The sequence below is a fragment of the Lichenostomus cassidix genome, chromosome Z, assembly GCF_008360975.1.
Source record: "Lichenostomus cassidix isolate B80296 chromosome Z, HeHo_3.0, whole genome shotgun sequence".
Taxonomy (NCBI): Eukaryota; Metazoa; Chordata; class Aves; order Passeriformes; family Meliphagidae; genus Lichenostomus; species Lichenostomus cassidix.
In genome coordinates, this window is record NC_139511.1 from 35,298,710 (window position 1) to 35,326,071 (window position 27,362).

At 37.0% G+C, this 27,362-nt stretch overlaps 1 protein-coding gene across 1 annotated transcript in view; it reads left to right on the forward strand.

Moving 5' to 3' along the window:
* The window catches only part of CNTNAP4 (contactin associated protein family member 4), a 204,814-nt gene extending 196,370 nt beyond the window's left edge, over window positions 1–8,444 (forward strand). Inside the window, exons 22-24 of the mRNA XM_085042316.1 lie at window positions 2,967–3,185; window positions 3,548–3,619; window positions 6,438–8,444. Coding sequence (XP_084898442.1) covers window positions 2,967–3,185; window positions 3,548–3,619; window positions 6,438–6,631 — 485 coding nt within the window. The 3' untranslated portion in view covers window positions 6,632–8,444. The remainder of the gene's footprint in view (window positions 1–2,966; window positions 3,186–3,547; window positions 3,620–6,437) is intronic.
* Window positions 8,445–27,362: the final 18,918 nt, after the last annotated feature.

The window sequence follows — 27,362 nt, forward strand, 5'->3', positions numbered from 1 at the left end:
TATCTCAGTCTTTTTCTTCAAACAAAACTTGTGCAGAATCTGCTGCTCCAGCTGGATCCCTGTAAGTCTATGGGACTTGATGAGATTCAAGTGAGTATACTCAAAGAGCTCGCTGATGTCACCACTATGCCTTGCTCAGTGATTTTTGAATGATGGAATCTGGACAGTTCCAGTTGACTGGAAGCTGGTTAATGTTGTCCCAGGTTTCAGGAAGGGTAAGAAGATTGGCCGTGGAAGTGACAGGCCTGTCAGTCTCACTTCAGTGCCTGGTACAATTAGGGAGAAGATTATTCTGGAACGCATTGAAAAAAACAGCTGAAGGACAATGCAGTCATTAGTCAAAGCCAGTACAGGTCCATGAGAGGAAAGTCCTGCTTATCAGACCTGATTTCCTTTTATGACAACATAACTCACCCAGCTGATCAAGGGAAGCCAGTTGATGTGATCTTATTCAGTAAATTTTTTGAAGCTGTCTCTCTCAGGCTCCTTCTGGACAAAGTGCTCAGCCCACAGCTGGACAAACACATCATGTGATGGGTGAGCAGCTGGCTCAGTGGTCAGGCACAAAGGGTTACAGGGAATGGGGTGACATCAGCCTGGGGACCTGTCACTGGTGGGGTTCCACAGGGCTCCATCCTTGGCCCTGTGCTCTTCATCAGCTTCATAAATGACCTGGACATAGCGCTCCAAGGTACAGAAAGTTTGACCATGAAATTAAATAAAGAGGAACAAATTACTCCCTTGAAGGCAAAGAGGCCCTGGAGAGAGACGTGAACAAATTAGAGGGCTGGGCAATTACCAGCTGTATGAAGTTTAACCAAGTTCCAGATTCTGTACCTGGATGTATGGGCAGACTGGGGAATGAGATGCTGGAAAGCAGTGCCATGGAAAGGGACCTGGGGGTCCTGGTCAATGGCAAGTTGAATCTGAGTCAGCAGTGCCCTGGCAGCCAGGAGGGCCAGCCCTGTCCTGGGGGGCATCAGGCACAGCATGGCCAGCTGGGCAAGGGAGGGGATTGTCCTGCTCTGCTCTGTGCTGGGGCAGCCTCATCTTAAGTTCTGTATGTGGTTTTGGGTGATGCATATAAGATATAAAGCTATTAGAAAGTGTCACAGTTCTTGTCTTAATATGTTTTGATTGGAGCTGTATGTCTGCTGACTTCCTGCTTACTACTTCACAGAGGACAAATCATTGAAGCAGAGTCAAAGAAAGAAATTCACTGTGTTTTTCTTTGAGGGTTCTCTATTGCTTGTTTTAGTAAGAAGACAATGTAGGTGGAGTGATTTTGTCCATGTGAACTTGGGTACACTTAGCAAATGAATTGCTGTCAAGATTCTTAAGGATGCAGAACTGCAGCGTACTGTAATACAAAATCTCCAAGAAACAACTTGTGAGTGTTTTTGAGTGTCATTTTTAGTCAGTTAAATTTTGCTTTAGCATTATCGTGGATGATGGTTGTTTTCCCTAAGCCCTTTCACTTTTATCATCAAGACTGCCTGATCCAATACAATTTTTTTCTTTATCCCAGCAGTATTTTCTAGTTCAGGAGTCAAATGAAATAAAAGGGTTTTAAATATTTCCTTTCATTTTTATACACATACGTTGTTTAATAAATGATTCATAAAGGAACTAAAAAATAATAGAAACCATTCTCCTCTTGAGGTTTTCAATCCTACTCATATTTAGAAGTATACACTTTTATCACAGGGGGTTTGGAACAATGTTTTCCTGCCACTTCAGTATTAATCTTTTTCTTAAGATATCCAGTCCTAGCAGAACCTTCAGTGCATAGAGGCAAATATTGGAAACAGCTGCAAAGAAACCAGAGACAGTTAAACAGCCAACATTTTACGTAATCCATCACTGTAGGTGAGCAGACGTTTGGCTGACATCCATCTATCTAGTAGTACATTGTCATTGCAATAAGCAGAGATTAGTTCAGGAAAATGCTGCTCTGCTATTTTGCAGCATTCTACCAAAACACATCATCCAACATTTTGCTATTAACTTAATTTTTATTGAGGAGAGCATTGTAAAACTTAAAATTATTATGGTAGCCACTGTAAAGATCAGAAGTTCATTTGTGGGTCCCAGGATAAGTTGGAAATGAAAATTAATTAGATTAAATTCCCATTTTATTTGCAAATTTACTTCCCCTATAAGTCCTCTTTTTATAACCAGTACTTTCAGAGTTTTTTCTTAAATTAGAACTGTCAGAGTAAATAAATTGTTTGTTTTCCACATCAAAAATGGTGCATTAGTGAGGATTAGCTGGTGAATAAACAGAGAGTTTTAACATGTAGTGTGCATTTATCTATCATTCAGAAAGGTAACTCAAGAGAACAAGGTGAGGAGGTATCTCTATTTTTTTCCTTCCCCTTTGTAGCACAAATACTGGTATCATGTTTTAAATGTATAGCAAACTGGAACACTATTAACTTTTTTAAATTTCACAGGAAATATCTTAATGGATTTGCAGGACCTTAGATCTTCAGAGAGTTTTTGCTTTGACAGGCTTGATGGTGCTGGACTGGAGCAGATATATCAATCTATGGAATGAATATGTTCCAAAAGTACTTATTTATAAGAAGAAATCCAATAAAATGCATTTTTCTGGAATTCATCCTTAAGTCCTTACATTTTTGCAGAATGAAAAAGTGCTGCATTTTAATTTAAATACTTTAGTTACAATAGAAACTTTTTGCTTTGGAACTTGCTGAAGTAATTTAAGAGCAGTTCCCTCAGCAGATTAGCAACTGTCATCTGTTAAAAAAAAGGAGGGGGCTTTGAACATTTCTGACTGTCTTTTCATTAAAGTCAGACAAGAAAGGGATTCAGTGAATCTACATATGTTGCTGCTCAAATATACTCAGAGGAACCAGGTTAATTATTCATTTATTCTTCTGACACTTTATTTTGTACATTTGCACTATGATTAATTGTGTTCTGTTCCTTTTGATTAACAGAAAACAGCGATGTAGATGAGGAGACTATGAAGGCAAACTCTCAGGGGTTTATTGGCTGTCTCTCTTCAGTGCAGTTCAACCACATTGCTCCTTTGAAGGCTGCACTGCACCACAGCAGCTCAGCCCCTGTCATTGTAAAAGGGCGTTTCACTGAATCCAACTGTGGTACTTTAACTGGAGCTGACTCAACATCAAGTGAAACAACCCATTCATTTGCAGGTAGCGTATGGTTATCACTTACTCTGATCTCTGAAGCAAAATTTAAGTAGAGTACTCATGATATAAATCACAACTGACTTTTTATTTTTCCATGTGGGTTAACATCTCAGGAGTAGTTTGTAAATAATTCTCTTTTATATGTACTTACTTCCTTTTCTCTAGCCTTTCTCTATTCACCTGAATGTTTACATTTTTCTTTTCATGTCTGAAAAGTGTCATCTACATTGTCATTCTCCGCATGCTTACTGACCCACACTACTGCCACTGTATTGTATTTTCAACAAGCTGTAACTGTATGAGAATTTCTTAAAAAACTGGTCTTTTATTTTTCTGTTGTTTTCTTTTTTTTTCTTCTGCTGCAGATCACTCGGGACCAATAGATGAGGGAAAGCCCTTAGCTAATGCAATCAGAAGTGACTCTGCAATTATCGGAGGTAATAGGGACTGTAACAACTCCACAGGAAACTTTTTTTCTAACTATGAATCTGTCAATGATGAAATGAAGTCAGTTTAGCTTTGTACACATAAAGAAATTAGCAGAAAGACTTGAGTTCACTACAATTGGTAGACAGAAAAAATCAAGCATTGTTTTAAAATGCAATCAATTGCTTTCATATTTTCTTAATACATAAATTTATAACATATATTGGAAAATTCTGCTGAAAAACAAGGTAGTAAGGATGGAATTTCAATCTACATAGTAGTGGTGTCTATGACTTAAAAAAGTACTCGGATTTGTTGTGAAAATAGCATATATTTAAGAAACAACCACCCTTTTCTTCTTGACTTTGCCAAAACAATTACCTTTTGCCACCCAATCAAGTTTAAAATCTTCTTTAATAAATCTGAACAAAAACTTTTTCCTGAGAATATGAGGTTTATCACTGCTTGAATCAATCCTCTGACAGCCTAATGAAATTTCAGCCTGGTTTCCTATTTGGAAGGCAATGTACTCTTGGAAAGACTTTCACTTGCATTGATATACAAGTTAAAAATTAAAATGCATGTTACAGTAATAATAATAAAAATAATTACTATTGGTTTGAAGTACCTCTTCTTCATTTTCCAAAGCTTTGGACAGATGTGTGTGCTTAAAGTAGAGGACTGATAATCAGGATATACAGGTTCCAATAGTGTGTCTTTCTGGATGATTGTCTGCAAGATACATATCATATGAATCCTGTGTGAAGGATCCATCTCATATGGATCCTCATATGAAACCTAGCAGCTCTGTCTCTTTAGCAGAAATGAGGAGTACTCAAGTGAGCCTTAACAGGGACAGTTTGGGATTGGGGACCCTCAGCAGAAACTCAGCTCCTTTTACCAGAATTGAAACAAGCATATGTCTCTGTCAGTTCAAATTTTCTTTCAAGGCATAGTATTGTTTCCTATGACAATCGTCCTCTCTGAGAATTTCTAGGAGTATTTCTTCTTTCTAGAGGTGGTAAGGAAATAAAATTTGTTTTCACTCATGAAGATAATGTTTTGGCAGTATAATCAGTTTCAGTTTGCATAGGTACTTTGACAGAAAGAGGGCAGTGGGATGAAAAGCTCATCTCTTTTGTCTTTTAAATTCTGGAAAGGTTTGCTTTCTAAGGGCTTTTAAAGCCTCAGAAGATAAATGAAACAGTGGAACTTAGTAGAATAAAACTGTCTAGGTTTCTCATTGATGTTAAAATTGTTAGTAGTTACCTGTGTGTCTTCCATTTACACAATGATACCTGCTATGGTGAGTAAATGCCAAAAGCACACTGCATGACCAGTGACCTTTAAAAGTGTAGTACCAAAGGTACTAAAATGAGATATTATTAAGCCTAGAAACTTCCTTGCCTGTTAAGTGATACTTAGGTCTGTATAATTTTATACAAACCAACTGAGAATTTTTGCCATTGAATTCAGGAAGGTCAGAATTCAAAAATATGTTTTCCAAGTTTTTTACATGTCTAGCTCTGTCAAAACTTGCTTTGCTGTTTCAAAAGATTAATATTCTTTTACATAAGTACCTGTACATAAAGATTACTATGTACTAGGTAACAGTGTGGGTGGGGATTTTTAAGTTAGCTAACAACAAAGTAATTTTTTAACTTCAAGGTACAAGAATTACAATCCTTTAAAGACAATAATAACCCTACAATTTTGTTGTTATTAAACACATGTGGGAATATGCAGTCACGGTTTTTCTACAGCTTAACTATGTTTGTTTAAAAGTCAAAACAAAGCAAGCTGTACAACTTTCAGTAAATATTTAATATTAAGCACCCTTAAATTAGTATAACTGAGAATGTTACCAGTTCAGCTACTACAGACAAAACAAGTTTACAGACAGCACCTGCTGTGATTGACATAAAATAATGTCTCTTCTAGTTAATTTAAATAGGAACAAGATTTACTTAGATTGCAAAGTTCATTTCAGAGAAGCAGATACTGTCTTAAAACCTTTGTACTCCTGCAATGATGGATGGCTGCTTATATTAGAGAACAGGAAAAATGACATGCGCTGAATTTTTGATGTTCTGTTTTTATTTGCAGTGCTAAAGGACTGGGTATTTTTATTTTTCTTGCAGTGGTGACCAAGGTGTGCAACAGATTGTTCCTTTGTGTAGTACAGATGAGCCAATGCATTACAACTCTTTTCCAGATTGCTTAATGCTCTTTCTGTCCCAACAGCCTAGTCCTACTTTCTGCCTCTTTGACAAACATGATCCGTTTCCTTTCTGTTACATTTCTCTTCAAATTCCTCTCCTGTCCATCCTCTGACTGATAAACCTAAGGTCCTAAGACCATCATGACAGGATGAATGAGGAAGACAGGAGACGGGCTGGCAGTATGTAAGGTCATGCTTATTATCTCTGTGAGAAGTATCTCACCTTACTGTTCCTTGTCTACAGTGGCTTGCGTTCCCAGACCAGCAGAGATCTAGGGTCTGACAGTGAAGGAGAAAAAGAAACCCTTTTATCAAAAATACTCCAAGACCCCTAGTGGTTTTCTATTCAAAAATTTCAGCAATTATAATGTTTTATGGACATTATTATTATTATTATTAATAGTGTAAAAAATTCACAACAGTCACCATGAAGCTTATACTACAGTGCTGTTTCTGTTTTGAAAACACCTATGGCTTGTTATTTCTCAGGCTTCCCTTCAAGCCCTTCCACTATGTGACGTAGTTATTCCTCCTTTGTCCTGTTCTCTGGCCTACGTGTTATTATTTGCCTGTCCTTTCTCATTACTTCTTTCTCTTTCTTCTTGTAGGTGTGATAGCAGTTGTCATATTCATCCTACTTTGCATCACGGCCATAGCCATACGCATTTATAAAAAAAAAGGCATACACTCAAAAAATGAGGCAAAAGGATCTGAAAATGAAGACAGCGCTGAATCTGCATTGAAAAGTGAGCTCAGCATGCAAAACACAGCCAATGAAAATCAAAAGGAGTACTTCTTCTGATTGTCATTAATGATTTAACCTGATATAATAATGCGACAGTCTGACTTTCTTGCTAAGCCAGGGGGGCTCTCACTGGACCGAAAAAGCTCTTGCGCACTACACTAAATGCAATGGAATTGAGACTTACTATACTCGATATGTTCAGTCTCCGTGATTGCTGTAGCAGGCCTCTTTAAATTACATGCATTTCTTAGCTATTATACCGTAAATGCATTTTATGTAACAGTGAATTAGATATTGTAACCAAGTTCATTGTTGGTAGTTTCCGACTGTTCTAATGTGACCTTCTACAACTGAAGTTTAATGTACACACTGAATATGATTTTTGAATGGGAAAATTGTCATTAATTTATTCCTATCCTTTCTTTAAAATATGATTGATGATTTTTGTTCAAGGTGAAAGGTAGATTCTAATACTTTGTGTTACTAAAGAAATTCTGCTGTGCTGCATTATGGTGATCCCTCTTCCTTCCTCAAACTGAAAATGCCTTTTGAACTGCTGTTGGCTGATGTCAGCATCTGTTTGTGAGCCATGGCATTTGGTGTCTAAAACAAACTGTATTTATTTCCCCTGGGATGTGACTGATATCATCATTATCCCTTCCTTTTGGCAGGCTTAGCAGAACAGAAGAGTGTACAGTATGTTGAAATGTTTCAAAATCTCTTTTGCAATAGGTTTTTACTTATGGTCAAGTGATGGCACCAAGAGCCTCATGCACATTCTGGGCATTTAGAACAAAACTGGGGGGACTGGGGTGGGGAAGTAAAGATCTTTTCTTGGAAATTCAAATAATAGACTAACAATTGTTAATTTATCAAGACTGAAAACACCAAAAGCTGATCAAGGTTACTGTCCCTGAAAATCAGTGATGCTGCTTCTGTCAAGATGTAATGCTCAGTGCACTATCTGGGATGTATTCTCTGGAACTGCTGTATCTATGATTTGCTCCAGACCTCAAGAGTAATTTGTTCTAAAGTATAGAAATTATATGGTGTCTGCTACATGAACACTTTTGTTCTTCACTCTTAATAGTACCTACTATACCTCTGTGACATAAGGTCTGATTATACCATTCAAAATTAAACAGGTACTTACTATGCTGACAGAGAAAATGAAAGTCACCCATGTTGTTGTACAAACAAATTATTAGATATGAAAGCTAGGTTTAAGTTGTCTAAAGAGAAGATTGTTAAGGTCCCCTTAGACACCATAGGTTATCTGAAATACCTATGTGGCCTCATGTGAATGTCATATTTTCTACAGAAGGTATGTGTCTTTTGGAAGACACATACAGGAATTGGGTAGAAGGCATCATAAATGGCATTAGATAGCAATTTTTAGGTAACTGACCCACACAAAACATTTTGCAGTTTCCCCAGTCAGATGACTGGGTGACTAAAGCTTGGGTCTGAGAAAAAAACAGGAATTCTGTGACCCTGTAGACTTGAGTTTAAAATTTAAATATCTTCTGGAACTGATTTATATATATTCCCATTGAAAGCAATGAGAACAGTCATTGTTTTTCTACTCGAAGAATCAAAGCTAGACCCTAGATTGTGAAGTTTAGAAAATGTTTATCACAGGTACCCAACAACATTATAAAGACATGAAAACCTGACATGGTATGCCAAAACCTTTAACGTGTAAATTTCTTTACATAAATGGTAACTGTAAATATATATGTCCAGCAGATATTTTCATTTAAAACTTATTTTCTTCCATCAGTCTCTACTTCTGATTTTCAGAATTCTTCCATTCCTTTCTAGTTCCTTCTATATGGATTTACTTAATTTTTAGGAATAATTTATTTCCTTTTTTCCCATTACTTTCTAGTTCCTTCTATATGGATTTACTTAATTTTTAGGAACAATTTATTTCCTTTTTTTGGGTGCCTGGATGCTCTGCAATCATAAATTGTTCAGATTAACATGTAGTGCTTTCCTGTTTTCATTTCTGCAATTCTGTCTGCATCTCTGATAGATTAATCAGGCTGAGGACCCAGGATCAAGAACTGTATCCATGTTGTGGATTTGTTAGTGCATTCATTGATACAGTTTGCTTCATGATAAGAGGTCAGCTTTAGGAAGGGCAGAGTACTGGACTATTCCCAATAAGTGTTAAGACTGAAAATACCCCATTTGTGGATGGGGAGTTAGTGGAGGTAAAAGCCTCATATAAGTCACGAGAAGAAGACTTTGAATTATTAAGTTTACTACTTCGATCTTTCCCATCTACTTTGTAGTGAAAATTCTGACTACTTGTTGAGGCTCTGACCTAAATTGTATTAAATTCAAGAGGAGTCCTTCCATGGACTTCTCTGCAACCAAAGCCTCTGCATCTCAGGAGGTTTTCCCTTCCTGCTATAGACATGTAGGTATCCACCTTTTAGTGTCACTTATATCAACGGATCCATCTGCAGGGATGTGTCCCAGTCAACTCACTTTTATCATTGTGGGATGTAGGAACCATGTGGGACAAAATCGATAAGACAATGATGATTATAGTACACCAAAGGAGATCTTTTGATTGAAAGATAAAAGACAGATTGTCTTTTATCTTAACTGTCATATGAGAGTTGCTCATATAAACTTAATAAAGCTTAAAGTTTACCCACAACAGAAGAAGTTGGAAGAATGTAAACCTGACTTTTCAATCACTTGCTCTTAGTTTTATTGCCTTGTAAAAGTTTATTATGTGTCTTCATGGAGAGAAAGTTCTCTTCCCTGACTTTGTTTTCTCCCAAATGATTATTTTCTTTCCCTATTCCTCAGAATTTTTAAAGGGAACGAGGGAAAAATGAAGTAAAATCCCTATTTCACATACTAGCTAAAAAAGGGGGAAGAGAATCAAAATGCCTGTGTGAGTGCCACATTATTTCATTCAAAGACTTCTTTTAAGGCATTTTGTTTTGTGAAGGATACTAAGAGGGAAAAGATAAATGGATTTTGTTGAATGAACATCTGTATATTTGTAGAATAAAATAATTACGTCTCCCTGAAGATGCAAATGCCCATTTTCATATGTAGAAACAGTGATCATATGTTTGTCACCTTAATCTAAATTATACATGTTCGAAATCAATGAAGCAGCATTTTTCATTACTTGCTGCATTTCTATGGGGATAAAAAAATATGGTGGCACCGAAGTGCGCTAAAATGTCATACAACATTGTGTTGTCCCTTTTTCAATTCTCTATTCCATTGTGTGACTTTTCACCTCACTGTTAATAAAGACTTTTTAAAATAAAGTGAGGAAAATATTTTTTAAAAGAGTTTGTATTAAAAAGTTTAAAACTGACAACAATATACTGATTTTTTTTTTCAACAGTAAATATATGTAGAAGTGCACAGAATATATTGGTGAGTGTGGTTATTTATAGATATTTCGGTGTGCTAATGCGACAAATCTGCTATGCATTGACACATTTTCCACTGCAAATATATTTTTTCTTAAGTACATTAGAAAATAAATAGCAGCATGTACGCTGGTACATTTTTAAAGCTTTGTGTGGGTGCTAGCTACAAAGGACTTATAATTATTTATGTACTCAACATTTAGCGCATGAATATGATTTAGTTAGGTTTTGGGAAAACATTTTCCAATACATCCACTGTTGTGTAAATGAAGAATATGTTATAAAGCAAGTGCAAAACTTAACATGAATTGTAGTCACAGTCAAAATAAATTTACAACATCATTATTCATGGCAGGGACGTACAAGCTAAAAAGGCATGTAAAAGACAAAACAGACAGAATTCCTGTGAGGAATTATCTCCATAAATTCAGAAGATGCAACTATTGCAAGTTGGCAGAGGATAGATAAGAAAATACCCTTTTGAAATAAAATTAATTACCTTTAGAAGTAATTGTATTTGTTTAAACTCAAGGCAGAGATATAGCTGTATAAGCTGTGTGATGCTACAGGAAAATATATTCTTTGTAACACAAAAATATTTGCGAAGTCAGAAAACCTAATTCTGAAAAAGCACATACCCTAGTCTCTGGGTGCAATGCACATTCTCTAGAGTAAGTATGCAGAAATGTGACATAATTTTTTCAAATTAAGCACCTAATTCTGCAGCCAAATGTATGATAATCCCTTAGAGTTTCTGGTCATTTAATGAGATTTTGCATTATCAAGAAGGAAGAAAAATAAAAAGTCCTACAGAAACTGAGCAGATTGAAAAGGTACACCTGTAATGGTATGGAAATAATTTCAGTGTTTTGGTACTTAGCTTTTTTTTTTTTGGGGGAGGGGCGGTGTTTGGTTTTTTGTTTTTTTTTTTTGCCACAAGAACATGCTTAAAAGAATAAAGAAAAGAAAGGATGTGTGCTTTAAACTTCCTCTTTTTAGACCCTTCTCCTGGAGCCTTTTGGTGGTGGTGGTAAGAAAAGAAGGATTTAATGAATTTGAGTACAGAAATTGTGAAGCTGCTAATATGATAAACAGAAACAAAACCACAAAGATGTTCATAGACTGAGCTTTGCTAAGAAGTCATACTCATCTTTAATCTTGAAAGGCTGTCCAAAAAGTAATTTTTGGCAAGAACTGGCATTTTTCTTTGCATACATTCCCCAAACCTCTTAATATTTGATCTTCCCATTTTTAAGAAAAGAATCTGACATCATGTCATCACAGAGAGATGGATGCCCTTCTTTCAAACACTGATATAAAATCTCATTTATGTTCATAGGAATTTCTGCTGCATGATGAAGTCTCAGTGTTTCCAACATTTTGTATAAATAAGACTGAATAAATCACTCCTAAAGCCCTTACTAAATAAAATTCACAGTAAAAATCATTTTCAGCCTATGAGGAAATATATGTGTACACACATGCACACACACACACATGCATGTACATGATCTATGAAGTCAGTGCTAAGATTCTTTTAACTTTTATAATTTTCTTTGTATTATGTCAAATAATGAAAAACCATCCAGACTGCAAGATCATCCTCCCTACACTTCCGACATTTGGAAATAATCAAACCATTTCAAGAAATAGTTGAGATTTTCAGGGTTTTTTCCAGGGCACAAAAATTAAGATCCTGACGTTTCTTCCAGGAATGTAGGAGGTAGACAACCAGACTGCTGACAGAAAAGGCTGAAGCATCTCTCTCACACAGACAGGGCTTTTTGGTTTTTAATTGTTTTTTCCTAGTTACATCTAGGACTCAAGATAGCAAAATAAATTTCCTACACACACACATAAATCACTGCATTGAACATCATATTTTAGCTACTGTCCGTGTCCTAAAAAGCTCTAATTCATTAGTAATCTTTTACCCAGGTGATATGTCCTTTACCAATTCAGTTGAAGTGTACTTCTCCCAGTCAGTCACCTGGTTCTAGGCAGCGCCAGGGCTCACGCCTTTAGATAGCTGAGACAGTGGGCATCAACAAAAGATTCCAAAATCTGCAGAAGGAAAACAGTAACTCAAAAACCTTCTGAAGTCCAAGAAAACTGAAGCAAAATTGTCAATGAGTTGCACCAGATTTCACAACGGTGAATTTGCCATCAAAAAAACTAGTGATAACAGCATAAAAAGAACTATTAAAATAATGAATATATTCCTCTACAAACCAACTGTTAGAGCCTGGTAATCTTTGTATGTTATACTTCTTAGCCCAACACAGTATCTTTGTCTTCTAATATTCTGATATGTGCAAGAACTTAATTGAAATACAACACAATATTTTTGGAGTCTATGACCTGATAGTTTATTGCCCTTAAAAGCAAAAGTGCCTTGCAAGCAATTTATAAGGTTTTGCTTAGCCCAGAACATCAGCAAGGTATCTTTAACATTTAAGACAAATTTAAACCCTTAAAAAGCTGTTGTAGTAGGCCTGAAAAAAGTGTCTGAGGGGTGGAGAGGGGTGAGAGGCATCTGGCATTTAGTCAGGGTCAAACCCTGACACCACTGTTCATTTATCTAAAAGTAGCCATCATAAAATCTGCATTAAAACTGGGAAATTTGCAAAACATCCCTCACTACATACTATAAATTCAGTGATGCACACCTGCCTATAAACTATTTAAGGATAATTAACAGAATTTCAGCACCCTTCTCCAGTTTGTGGACTTACCTCTGAGAAGCCCGAGAATATCTATTCCACTCTTAGATGTATGACCTTAAAAAAAGTCTTTAACCTTAACACTCCATTTAAACAATGCAAAGAATAAACTGCAGTTTTGACTAGCTTGTTTTATTAATATTTGTGAAGTCCTTAGAAGATGAAAAACTTTATATAAATAGCATGATAATAGAAATGAGATCCTATCTTTTATTTAGCAAGAAATTATATGGTAACTAATTATCTGTATTTTAATACATTTATTTCAGTAGATGGTCCTGTTTCTTTCAGTCAGTAATAATAACATTTTCCTGTTCTTTTATCTGTAGAGCGACTCATGAATAAAGAGTAGAAAAGCAGATCTAGGACTATTTGTGTAATATACATTTGATTGCATGCCTTCTTCTATCAGGAATTAGTGCCCAGACCATTTTCATCTAAATAGATGGGAGATAGTTGAAATAAACAAGAGAGGTGTCATACAGATAAACACAAAACAATAATTATAACAACACATCTATGTTCTTACAAAATGTTTCCTGCTAATTGATTAGTTCAAAGGGATTATCGTGTGTAGATATTTTGATGTTCTTAGTAGCTTCATCAGCTTCATTAAGCTTAATTTCTGTTACTTTTAGTTACTATAGAGTTACTCTTCTTACCATGAGTAACTGTTAGGCATACCATATTTTATATTTTAGATGACAGGATAAAAAATGTACTGTTTTGTAATACCTTTAAATCTGTTGCACATAGAAACATTCCTTATCAACATAAAATAATATTGTGTATTCTATATGAAGCAGCAAATCTACATGTAAACATATACTGATGTGGTCTTTGGTTCTTTTTGTTTTTTTGGGTTTTTTTTTTATTAGTTACCCACCCCACCCAAACACCCTCACAATAAAAGAAAAGTGTTTGCCACTTTTAGCTCAATCACATCCTGTTTGTGAACCAATTATTTCAAAAGAATCCTATAAGACATTAGTATGTATTTTAAAAACTGTAGACTTGGTAAGAAAACATTCAGAAAGTTTCAGTGGTTGCAGTCCCAAGATATATCCTCTCTATATTTTAATTAAAAGTATTATTAAACGTTCCTTATATGGTAATTTTTTTTTTCCTCCACTGCACTCAATGATACTAAAAATAGTGGTTTAAATCACACAAGTGGTAACCATTCAGCCATGGCTCTCTCACTATGGCAGTTTAAAAACGGTACCTGTGAAATGCTTCAGGTTTTACTGGTAGATACGGGAAAGACTTTTGCAGTTACAGTGTTTCAACTAAAAAGCATAATGGGTTTTTTTCTTGAAGTGCAAAAACTCCCCATGAAATTAACATTCATCTGGATTGTTTAGTGTCATGATCTGTAAAACAGCAACTCACACTTGAATTGTTGGTGTTGTGTTGCTATGATTTTTCTGCTTTGATATTAAAATTCAAAATGTGCATCTGATTCAAAGTGATTTTTCAGTAATTCATGTCATAAGCATAAAAAATCTATGTTTCAAGCATTTTACAGATAAATCGTACTGGAAATTAGCAGTTAAGTATGGAATAGGATTTTTAAAATGTGTCATGTATTCCTTTATGTGACACATTTATAAACTTTATTGTTAGAGAGTGTACTGTGAGGGATTTAGGATTTATTCCCAGTAGTCATGATAGGAATAAAAGGACAAAATTCACAGAAATGGAGAAAATGTAGAACACAAATTTGTTGACAAAACTTTGTATAAAAGTCCTGAAAGTTTGCTTTTACGATATTCTTGTACAATTATTTTCCAATTCATATCAAGTGGGTATTTGAGATCACATCATCAAGCATATCAATTAAATTATTTATTTTGTAAAAGCAAACTAACTAATTTTAGTTTCAAGCTGATATTTAGCTGTCTGTTTGCCTCAATATACTTCAATATGTAAATTAAGCACAACATGAAATGCCTATTATGTCCCTTCTTTCTATATCTGGTACCTTCTCGCTGAAAAATATTAACAATAATTAATAGCCCCCTGAAACAGGAGGATCTTTGAGTGTCTAGAGTTCCCTTCACAGTCTTATTTTAAGATTACAAGTAAACCTATTTCATTAGAAGCTAATTAGGAAAGCATTAGTAAATGCTTGTTATTCCGTATTCTAGAATGGTTAAGTGCTACATTTGAGAAAATAAATACTTTTAAAATTAGTCAAATAATGCATATTATGACAGTAAGGCTGCCCTTCTGTAAGCAGTAAGGCTGCTCACTCTGACATTTATTAGTCATTATTTATCCATTACCAAATTCACCTTCAGGTTCTGCAGCATACTGTAATATGCTTAAAAACTAAACATGCTTACAGCAAATACGTCATACTGTTTCACACTGGCCTTTTTTAGTTCATCTAGGAATTTCCTTATTTTTTGCTCATAATCATATATCTAGTGGAGGATCTATAGCTGTAATTACATGTAAGGTAGCTGCAATGGAGATTGCTTTTCCATAAGGTGTCTGTTGTACCATGATTTAGCTCACAATAGGTGTCTGCACTGTCAACTTACATATCTGTTTTATTTCCACCTTGCTGAATTGTGTCTCTCTAAACTGTAGTTCAGGGCTCCTGGGTTGAATTAATGGGAAAAGCTCCAGTCACCTATCTTTGGTGCAAAGGTCCCAAGCACAGTGTGGTCCATTCTAGCTGACCAAACATTGTCAGTCACGTAGCTTTTCTGCACGGTTCTAGGGCCAGCTGGAATCTGGGAGGAAGCATGCACACTGCTGTTTCTACAGGGCACTGCTGCAGGGCCACCTACAGCACACACACAGGGGTATATCTCACCTGGAAACTTCTCTTATTCCACGGTCAGTAAAAAGAATAAGAGAGTCAAGGGTGGCAGCTTTTGCTCAGGGCTGAGAAAGGAGGCACACAACCTGACAGGCTGTCAGCAGGGAGATGGCTGACAGTCACCTGGTCTATCCAGGAGCTGAAGAGGACAGCATGAAGAAGGAAAAGGAGCTGATGGTTTCTCCTCCTGTTAGCAGAGAAAAAACCCTAGCAATAAGACCTTTGGTACCTTCTTGGAGGCTTTTCTAGGAACTGTAAAAAAAAACCCAAAAACATTAGGAGCCCCACAGCGCAGCTGAGCACAGCTTTGTGTCTGTGCAATTGACAATGGCAGAACAATGATGCAATACAGCCTCTCCTGGGCATGTGATCCATTAAGAACAGTACATTTGGCAGGACGTTATAGTTTAAAAAATTCTTAAATAACACCACCCTCAAATTTCCAGTTTGGTATGGTATTATCTAAGAAATAATGCTCTCTATTCATTGGGTTAGGTCAACAAACTTGCACCATGCTAGTTACTTACCTCCTGCTGAGAACAGAGAAATCTCGCTCAAAACTGTTTGCTCTTGCTCCAGAAGATGTATGTCAGACTTGTCTGGCAGAGACAGCTATATGAGGCAAAATAATACCTCATAAGGCCTTAGAACATGTGGCAGAAGTCAGTCATCCTCCCTCAGACAGGATAAGCAAGTTCTTCAAAAATACTTGTGTTGATTCAGGGAGCAGCTACCTGTTCAGTGCCCTGAACAAAATTACCAAACATTCAGCTCACAAAATCATGGAATGGAAGGTCTGATCCAATTTCCTTGCTCAGGCAGAGCCACCTGTAAGAGATTGCCTGAAACCATGACCAGATTGCTTTTAAAAGTTACTGAGGATGGAGACTTCAGAACCCCTTTCAGTAATGCCTGTCAATGATAAGTCACCCCCACAGTAAAAAAGTGTTTCCTGATGTTGAGCAAGAGCCTCCAGTGTATCTGTTTGTGCTCACTGTCTCTTGTCCTTTCACTGGGCAGCACTGGAAAGAGCCTTCTTTACACCTTTCCTTCAGTTATTTATATTCACGGATTAATTCCCCTCTGAATACTCTATGCCAGCATGAACAGTCCCATGTCTCTTAGTCTTTGCTCACGGAAGAGACCTCCAATACCTTAATCATCTTTGTGGCCATTTCCTAGATTCTCTAGTGCTGAGGAGAGGAGGAAGGATCAACCCTCTCAGCCTGCTGTCAGTGCTATGCTTATTGCAGCCAGGGTACCACTGGGCTTCTCTGCAGCGACGGCACTCTGCTGATTTATGTTCAGCCTTGTTCCGTCAGGACACCCAGGTCATCTTCTCCAAAACTACTTTCCAGATGGATGGCCCAGCATATACTTGCGCATGGGCCTATTCCTCTCCACAAGTGGAGTTTGTATCCATAAACTGACCACATTGATTGGATGTTCTGAAAAGCACACCATCAACATTATAAACACCATGAATTAGCCAAATTTCTTCATAAGCATGCCTTTTTCTTTTACTTAAAATGACAAAATTTTGTTTATTGTAATCACAGCCTATATAAATATGTAACTAGGCTGTGTAAAAAGATAGTGTATCAGCAAATGCTATAAAAAGACATTCACAATCATTACATTTTTATAATTGTCTGTATGCTCCGTGTGTGTGTGAAAATCAGTGGCAGAGTGAACAATGTTGCTGTGGCCCTGGCACAGCTGGGCGTCCCTGGCTCGGGGTGCAGTGGTGATACCCCGAACAAGTCTTGGGAATGAGATTACTCCGTGGTTGTGGTGACTCAAAAGAGCACTCCCACTCCCAATGGGCTTTGGGGAGAAGATTGTTAATATGCGCCAGCGTGTTAAGCTGTTGGCCCAGCTTCTCTCCCCGCCCCTGTTCCCTATAAGGTTTCGTTCCCTCAACGAGTTGTATGTCATTGGTTCCTTTGAAAATTGTACCCTCCCCTCCTGTATCCCCACTGGACCAAGTCAAGGTCAATCCAAAACTCTGTGTACCCCATTGGCCTTTTCGTGTTTTCCCCTCCCCTTTTCCCCTGCCTTAAAACCTGCTGCACAGCGCAGATCCTTGCTTTTCCGAGCTCCTGCCGACCCGTTCCAAACCTTTCCGCCCGACCTCCAATAAACCCTTCAGTGACCCAACTCGGATTTGCCTGCATTTCTTGCTTCTGTCTTCAATCTCCAGACCCCACCGCTCCCGCAGGAGTGCAGCTTTTCCCTGCTTCCTTCCAGCCGCCCCGGAGGGTGAGCTGCCGCTGCCCGAGAAGGCCGCAAGAACTGGTCACCCCGATCCTGAACCGAGCCTTGGGTCGAGAAACTCGACAGAACAACAATGTTCTGCTTTTTATTTTGACTTTGATCACATCTCCTGTTTCTTATTTTCTTTAGTGTGGGATCTTCTTGGTACTAGAACTGGTGTGGCTGCATGAGGTGTAGGGAACAACATTAGTCAAGTGGCCACTACCCTTTTTTCTTTACGTAAATTCTACATGCCAGATTCTCCTTAAACAGTAGCCAGTAAAAAAGAGTTATGGCAATGACAAATCAAAGCGTATCACACAGTATTGGTTTTTTTCAGTATAAATTGTACAAATGTTCATCTTGCCGTAAGCTCTTGATTGAATTAGTTTGTGAATACATTTCATATATCAAATTTTATGACATTGTTTCAACATATTGTAAAATTATATATGCTACAATAAAAGAAAAAGTGACTTAAAAACTAAGAGAAATCCCTGTTGAAAATAATCAGAGCAATATATTATAATAGATTGTCAAATATCTACATATCTTTAGGATACACTCAGTAATAGAAAGTCAAACAAAAAAATCCTTAAACAAGTTGAAACAGTTATTTAAACTGTCAAGATCTTTTTTTTTTTTAAATAATTATTGTAAACTTTCCGTCACAACATTTCTCCAAAATGACTCCCACAGGATAAATACAAACTGTCCGGTACTGTGTAAATAGCCTGCAGTTGATGTACATGCAGAACTTAAGAGATTAGTATATCTGATGGCTTAACAATATGAACTGTGCTTTTCCCTAGAATGTGTATTCCTTATTTGATACATCGTTCTTCCTGGATTTTATTGTTTGGGTTTGATTTTTTGGTTGTTGCTTTATCACCCATAATCTGGCAGAAAATTCAAACTGTCAACATTGCAATTCTTATCTTAGAGGTGCCAAGAGATTTTAGCTTAAACAATGAACCTGCTGCAGTAATGGAAAAATAAACCGACATGCAGACATACAATGTGAAATGGATGCAGTCTCGAATAATCTATCTACTCAATGACAGGCACAGACAGAGTAAATGAATTGACCAAAACACAGGAAAAACTGACAGGGCTAGAGGCTTATCCCATTACTCTATTTCTTCTCTGTAATGGCCACTTCAATTTGCCTCCACACAGAACAATACTTAATTTGTCTTAACTGCAGACAATCATCTCCTTTAATTCAACAGATAAGAGATGTAATTAGATTGCATCTCCTCCAATATGGTATTTTCAAATATGAATTAAAAGTAAAAGAAAAAACCCACACCTTTATTTTATAGCTAGTTTCCAAATAAAATTCTGCTGAAGTTTTTTGAATCATAAAATTAAGAGACTGTCCTTAGCTACAGTTCTTTCCACAGCAGGAAATACTAAATATAATTTTGTGCTGTGTGTGTGTATTTATCTATATTTCTCATTTTGTTAGAATGCTGGGAGGGACTTATCAATGAACTGGATTCTTTGACAACAATGTATACCCAAGTAACATCAAAAGGGATTTATGAAAACTGAGGGTTGTAACGAGAACACTTCATATGGAATAATTACACTCATGGCCTACTCTCTTCAGGCTGTGCCAATCAATATTTAGGAGAATGAGGTCTTACTTATATATTTCCATTTAAATCCAAGATTTTTTCCCTGAAATGCACTGGAATAATAATTCTGGGATATAGAGGTTTTTATGTCTTCTACATGAATGAAAAATAAAACTATCAAGAAGCCATCAATGGCAAAGCTGTTGTTGCTTGTGCAATATCAGTTGTTTCTGAATTTTTAATGCAGACCATGTATGTTGTTCCACCCTGTTGTTGTATCTTTAGATATATATTTCTAAAAGTGATTATTTAAAAGAAAAATACTAAAACAACTATTTCTGAAGTTCATTGTACTCTTGCCTATTACATAAAAGGGGATCTATTAAACAAACCATTCTGAATAATTTATTGAATGGGCAAGACATTTACATTTTCAAATACTGCACTGCTAGGTTAGCTGTCCTACTTTCTGTGATAACAGTTTTCTTTTCCTAATGTAGCTGACAGACAGTTATTGCCCAGGGGAGCTGACCTTGCCTGTGGGCATGTTCTGAGACCTGCTGGCAATGCTCTTTGGAAGTGCTCCCAGATGAAAGCACTGGTGAAGGCAAACTAAAGTCTTATTCAGTGTCATCCCAAGCAAAGCCAGACAGGGAAGCCAGTTCAGATACCACTGTACAAGCCATCAGGTCCTTCCCTTTTTATCTGAAAAGTTTTCTGGTCATCTGGACATTCAGGGAAAGGGAAGGAAGGCTAAAACAGTTCAAATGTATACTGCCTTTTCAAGGTGGCAAATACAAAACCAAGAACAGTGCAAATACAGAAGGTCTTTACCTCAGTGCAAGGCTAATGGAAGTCAAACACATTAAAATGAAAATTATTCCTAGTTAAGATCTAACACAATTTTATTGCCTCACTTATCTGTCTTGCTTTTTTAGTTTTATAACTTTAAATTATTTAAATTTCTTAATTTTATTCTGTATACTTAGACTGATTTCAGAATTCTTTTCTCACAAAAAAACTCTAAGCCATAATATAAACTGAGAATTTAGAGAATTACATAGGGCATCTCTACACATTCAGTTCTTGAATGTACATAAATATCTCTTTAGCTGTGGAAAAGAATTCCACACGAACATCAGACTAGTAATTTTTTCGCCAAAGAAAATGTAAGACAGACACTACAAAATACATGTTCCTACATATTACTTTTCAATTATTAAAAAAGAAGCAGCTTATTATCATGTTTCTCTTTAGTACATAAACAGGTAAAGGCTCTATTACCACAAATTTCAATCAATGTTAGAAGACATCCTTTTAATACTCTGGTTAAAAACCAAAAAAATTAAGTTAAACTTATGGATTATGTATAGATTACTAAAATTAGGTAAGTATAGCCCATAAGACTGTAATTTTTTTCCTCTCATTATAGTTTTCTGTTTATTGTTGTTTCAAATGTAAGGTTTTCTTTTTCCCAGAAACAGTGTGTCTGAAAGGAAATAAAGAGCCTGAAATGAGGAAGATTAGAAATAAAAGTAAAAATACCTTTTAGGTAATTGTGCTTGGATTTTTGGACAGATAAAGAGTTGATAAATTTTACTTTTGCATTTCTCTATCAGTTCATCATATTCACTAAAATGTTACACAATTCTAAACTAACAAAAGTAATAGGAGTCAAATTGATGAAATTCAGAGGGCTAAGGTATGCAGAAAGCTAGCAATGAAAAAAGTCTAGAAACCTCTTTTTTAATAGTCTTGTCTGAAACGTATGCATTTTATAATCTGAAGTGAAACCACTTGACAAGTAGCAAGAGCAAATAGGATTGAGTTAAAAAGGTGTCTTCAGCTTCTGAAGAAGAGAAGGCACATTTTCATGGTATAAAGTTCTCCTTGGATCACCTACAAATATTATATGTGTGTATTTAAGCTTGTAAATTTAATAAACTAGACATGAATAATTCAAAAAGCGAATTTCTTAGCTAAATAAACCACATAAGAAATTGTAATGATAGACAACCTATCAGCCTCTAAGAAGTAGATATGTAAAGAGTTTTAGACCAGGATTTTTGCAACAGAGGAATCTTCTTTATATATTAAAATGAAGTTGTCAGGAGTTTATGCATCCATCAGCTAACAAAAACCACATTGGAATCAAATTACTGAAGCAGATTTAGTGACAACACAGATCTAGCACTGAGCAGGAGGGTAAAGCCTCAAGAATCTCCTTTCCAGGATCTGAGGCCTTTCTCAGTGGCTCGATTTAACTGAAAGAAATGGACTCCTGTGGTGGGAGGTACAATGAAAGTGTTAAAATGGGTAGAAAAGAGGGGGAGGTGGTCAGGTGACTCCTGCCATTCTTTGTGGGGCCCATTGTAGCTGTGCATCACACTTCCCTACATGTAATGCACGTTTAACACAGCACTAAAAATGAAATGTTGTTTGATGGACATTCAGGCACATACGCAAGATAATCTGTTATGCATCAGAAGAGGTGAAAGCAAATTTCCTAGTTCCAGAATCAGAACTAATTCAGTGCGGACACAGCCAAATAATTGATTCTGAGGATTTTAAAGGAAAAGTTAGTGTAAGGGACTGTACAAACTAGTACTAACATTAGAGACAGAATGGGGCGGGAGATGCCTGTTAGCTCCACCCAAATGCCTCCTGTGAGAGACTGGGATTGGTCAGCGAGATGCAGAGATATTTCATGGTGATTGGATGGGAGAGCACATGATTGACAGCTCCACAGCCAATCTGTGGCTAGCCCAGGGGATGGATGGGATAAAAAGGCTTGTTCTCTGACTAACAAAGAGATCCTTGCATACCATCTCAAGGGGGTCTTGTGCTTTTCTTTCCCAATGCTACAGAGTGGAATAAAAATCTAACAGCCTCCTAGGTCTATCTAAAGAAGGTTAAAAGCTCACAACTTTGAGAAAAACCTGAAAATTATAAAAAGCATAAAATTCTCCGTCTTCAGTATTTAATTATTAAAGTTTCTTCATGACCTCAGCAACACACATATATAAACTTTATATATATTATAAATATTTTTGTAATGTGAAACTATTCTGTTTTTATTTTGCTTCACTTCACTACATCAAAAGCAAAAGACTTTCAATATCATTGGGTAGTTTTTTTAGTTATTAAAGCAGGTATGTTGACTTGTAACTTTCTAACACTTAAAAAGGAAATCCATCCTTGCCTCATACCCAATCCCCAAAAAAAAGGGCTTTATTTTGAAAATCACATTCCTTCCCTGCAGCACTCAGTGTGAGCTCTAATGGAATTTTAAGTTTCTTAATACCATTAGAATTTTTATCTGTTTCATGTACAGAATGAAACTGTAGAAAACAGCTTGTGAGGTTAAGCTAGAAAAAGCCCACATGTGAAAACAGAGTGTAATTGTTCTGTGAAGCAATATCAACAAACTGGGACTACTTGTAACATATAAACATAAAAAAATTATAGTAGTGGTGTGATTATAAAATTCAGGTTTCATTTAGAATTGGCTTGTTGAAGCAAAAGCCAGAAAACAGTCATGGTAAAACTGTGGCAGCATAGTTTGTAGAGTGTCTGTTGTTAGCAGTGCAGCATGTGCTGCTAGCATTCTCATAAATAATGGCACCAAAATGTGTTTTTCTCAGTACTGTTTCCCAGATTTCAAGTATACAGGAGCAAAAGTCAAAGTAGCATGTCATGGTGCAAGACAAGAGGGAGATGATAAAGGTAAGAGTTCAGCTTCCTGTTTCACTTGCTTGCAGTCAGAACCTTTTCCCTGTTATCAGAAGTGTCGTTCACTGCCCCAGAGCAGACCTTGTAAGTAAGAACAGAGGTCACTGGGCTGCCTGCAGGGAGGAAAAATAGTCTAAAAATAAAGCTAGCCTTTCAGACACTGCTACTTCCACTGCTAGTGGAATTCTATATGCAGGATAGATGTCTCTAAAATTCTCCCCTTCTACTAATTTTCTCTTGTTCTACATGCAAAATCTGAGGGGTGCTTTGAAAGCTTATCCTTCATTATGTTGAAAGATAATGTTTAATACTAAAGTAGAGCTTGCAAACTTCATTGCTGATGTGAAATTTGGAGAGAAGGGCTGAGATTTTTTTTTTTTGTAGCCAAGTAAGAATAGATTTGTTTTGTGATGCTACAAATAAACAAGGCAGCACACAGACTAAGACTACTGGGCTCCAGAATAAAATGTGTAACAGAGAACAGGTAAAGAATGCACCTGAGAAGATGGGCTTGTAAGTCAGTAGTGTGTCCTTGTCTCTAACCTTTCTCCATCTGCTAGAGAGAAAATACATTAATAAAGAATACCACGGGTGGATATACTGTATGTTAATGCTGTGTCAAAGTTCATGTTAAGAACACATAGTGGCAAATTTGTAAGTATTTCTGTCAAAAGTAATCAGACTTAGGATTAGTTTATTTCCAGTTTCATGGTGAATAGTTTACAAACCTCTCAGCCAGTAATAAAAAAATACACTGCTGAGCTACCATGGGTCAGAAGGAAAAATAGATTATGATGCTTAACACTTTCAGAAGAGATACTAATATTGAAAATCTTTCTCAGCAAACCTTCATAGTAAAAAAATGGCTCTTGGAAGAAGCAATATCCCTGGTTCCCTGACTCTATACTCCAGACATATTTCCTGGCTCACCCCAGTCTTTGGTGCAAAACCAAAAAGAAAGATATCAAGAATTCGTTTTAAATAAGGACTCAAAAAATCCTTATTTAAAAGTCCTATTTTGCAGCTGAGAAGCTGAAAATGCATAGACTTCATTTGTCTCTAGAATTTTGCTGCTTCTATCTGACTGAAAGAGGAGGTACTTTAAAATCTTAAGTGAGAGCTTGAAATCAAAGGCCAATCAATTTTATTCTTGATAAAGAGAATGTAGCAACTTAAATGTGAACTGGAAAGAAAATATTTTTGTTCATAACTTGCTGCCCATTTGCAAAACCATCCCTGCGGTGAAGTCTGGGAAGAAAACACTAGACAGGCAAACTGGGGAAGAAAATATGAGCCTAAAGGGGCAAATAAGAATCAGAAAAGGAATCAGAAAACAGCTTGATACCAAATCCATCCCATTGGGAAATGTTTCTTGTTCCATTCCCAGAGATGAGATATTTTCTGGGTCAAACAAAGAAGACCCTATTAGTGGCTAAGATTAGTTTATTCAATTGTCTTGCAAATAAATTGATACACAAAACAAGATCAGCTCCAAGCATCAGAAAGTAACCCAAGCTAGGTTGTGTAATCAGCATTACTGATGTTTGCCATTCCTTCTTCCCTAATCTTCCTCAGACCCTTGAAATTATCTTTCAGTGCACAACATAATTCTTGTATGTGCAGCAAAATATTGTATTATCTACTATGTATTACATAAATAATAGGCCATGGTGTTATATATAGTAGATGATTATATATTTATATATATATAAACTAAATAGCAGATCCTATAATGTTATAATGCTACATAGTATATCGTACGTGTAATATATTGTGGTATTGTAGTAGATGATGTCACAATATTTTCCTTAAAGCACCCATAAATTATTTCTGTTGTCATTATTACAAGAAGAATTGACATTTCATACCGAACAAAAATATGCAGAGTCAAATGGATTTTTGCAGCCCTGTAAGTAAATTACTTCCAAACTTTAAGGCCCTGTCTCCTGGTATTTACTGGAGTATTTGCTTAAATCATAGTCATGTTATTCAGTAGTGTTACAAAAAGCTGGGAAAAAAAATGGAAATGTGTTTGAATCCTTTTCCTTGTCATTGTTCAAATGGCTGGCAATTTTTTTCCCTTAAAAAGTATAGACAATTGTCCTAGATAATTCCAAATGTATTCAGTTTGTTTAAAAGAGTGCTTGTCTAACACTTATTAATCCTTTCTTGTAGATGAGAAAGGATTAGGCCCAGACAAGACACCTGGTTACAAAAGAGGTTATGTTTCAGGTTAATCTTATAAATTTCAAAAATCACTCACTTTTAATCTCTGTCTGGATCCAAATTTCACTCAATATGTTGCAAATACAATGCTAAATAGAAATATTCCTTGCACTTATGATGCAAAACTTTTTTCCTTCAGATGTACAAAAAACTTGCATTCTTGAAAAGGTAATACAATTTCTTGTAATCTATTTTCCTACTAGGTTAATTCCATATTTCATCATTCCTGCAGATTTAGTGATTATCAGTTTACTCCTGGTTTATACCTCTGACATGTAGCTCTATAATCTGCAACCATATTGGTAACACTGACAGCTCTTTTAACAATTAACTGGTGCAATGTGGTGCAGTACAGCATATTCAAATGCTGAACTATTTCGTTTTAAGAACTTCATATATAATGACAAGAAATTATTTCACCAACTGAAATGTCATGTCTGTACTTAAACCTCAAAAAATAGTAATCCTTTGATTTATTTAGTAGTTATCTAAAACTGAAAATAAACATCTGGCAAGCCTTTATTCCTGTCTACCACGCAGAAAATAACAAAAAAGCAAAGCTGTTCAGGAGATCTCTAGCCTTAAACATAGGCAGCAATGCATATATAGCGAAAGTAAAGGGCTTATGATTTTTTTCTAAAACTGTCTTAATCCTTGGGTTCAAAGTTTTGAAAACCGCCCTTTTCTTATGGTCCTTTAATGCAAATGCAGCGTCTCACCTATTCACATCTCTTTTTGGATCTGAATAATATATAATGTGTTCCTACAGAATTCAAATCACTGGAATCTTAAAAAACAGAGATAATGGGAATTTATCTCCTTAATAACATCTCCTTTCAATGATGCTTCAGTGATTCATTTAATTGTTGATTTGACAGTCTGCTCCAAAGTAAAGGATCTGAACCTGAGGTAGTAGTAAGCTGAAAAAGAAGATACAGAAATTAAATGGATAGAGTGATGTTGGACATGGAGTAGCTCTGACCATAAAAACTGGCACCAGAGCTGGGAAAACAATCAGGCAGTACAGAAATATAGTTGTCTCTTACCTGCCTGCTGTGTTATTGCTGCTGACAGTTCTTATCGTTTTGAAGGTTGGGGGGGTGGAATTTCCTCCTTTCCTGTCACTAGGAAACCACAACTATCTGATACTCAATGACCATTAACTCTTTTGTAAAAGACAAAGGATGTGGCCGGGTGTGGTGAGAGGAAGAGGGGTATGACTGTTGGGGACTTCACTTGCTCGCTGAGCACTGGAGGAGACAGAGGGAAGCTGCTGCCTTCTTTCCACTGCAACCACAGAAAGCTGGGCTCTGCACTGCCTTCTCCTCCTGGGTGGGTGAGCTCTTGCTTGGAAAAGGGCCCGGGATTCCAACCCTTTTCCCCACCCGGAGGGCGCGCCTCCCCGGCTGCGTTTTGCAGCGACTTCGGAGAGCCTGGCTGTCGCTGCCCTTGTCTGTCAGAACGCACTGTGGCTTCTGCCACAACTGCAGAGTTCCTGCTGCCTTTGCTGGCTAGTCCGGGTGAGCCATTCCTGCCGCTCCAGCTCGCTGCTCCGAGCTCTCTGCTCCGTGCTGCCCCTGCTGTCAAGCCCTCCCTGCTGCACCCCATCCTGCTGTCAGGCCCTCCCTGCTGCACCTGTCAGGCCTGTCCTGCTGCACTCTGTCCTTCTGTCAGGCCTGTCCTGCTGCACCCCATCCTGCTGTCAGGCCTGTCCTGCTGCACCCCATCCTGCTGTCAGGCCTGTCCTGCTGCACCCTGTCCTGCCATCAGACCCGTCCTCCATTGCCCACTGAGACAGGAGCTGACCTCGCGCCACAGCGCCCCCTGTGGCTGCACGGAGTCACTGCACTGCCCTGCCTGGCTGGGAGCCAACAGCGCCCCTGCTGGCTGCGACTGTAACTGCACCAAAGGGACAGTGCCTGGCAGCCCAGGGAAAGCTGCCACTGAGTTTTCTGATTTTGTTTGTTGTTTGCTCTGTTGTTTGTTGCTTGTTAACTTCGTTATAGATACTTGTAAAGAACT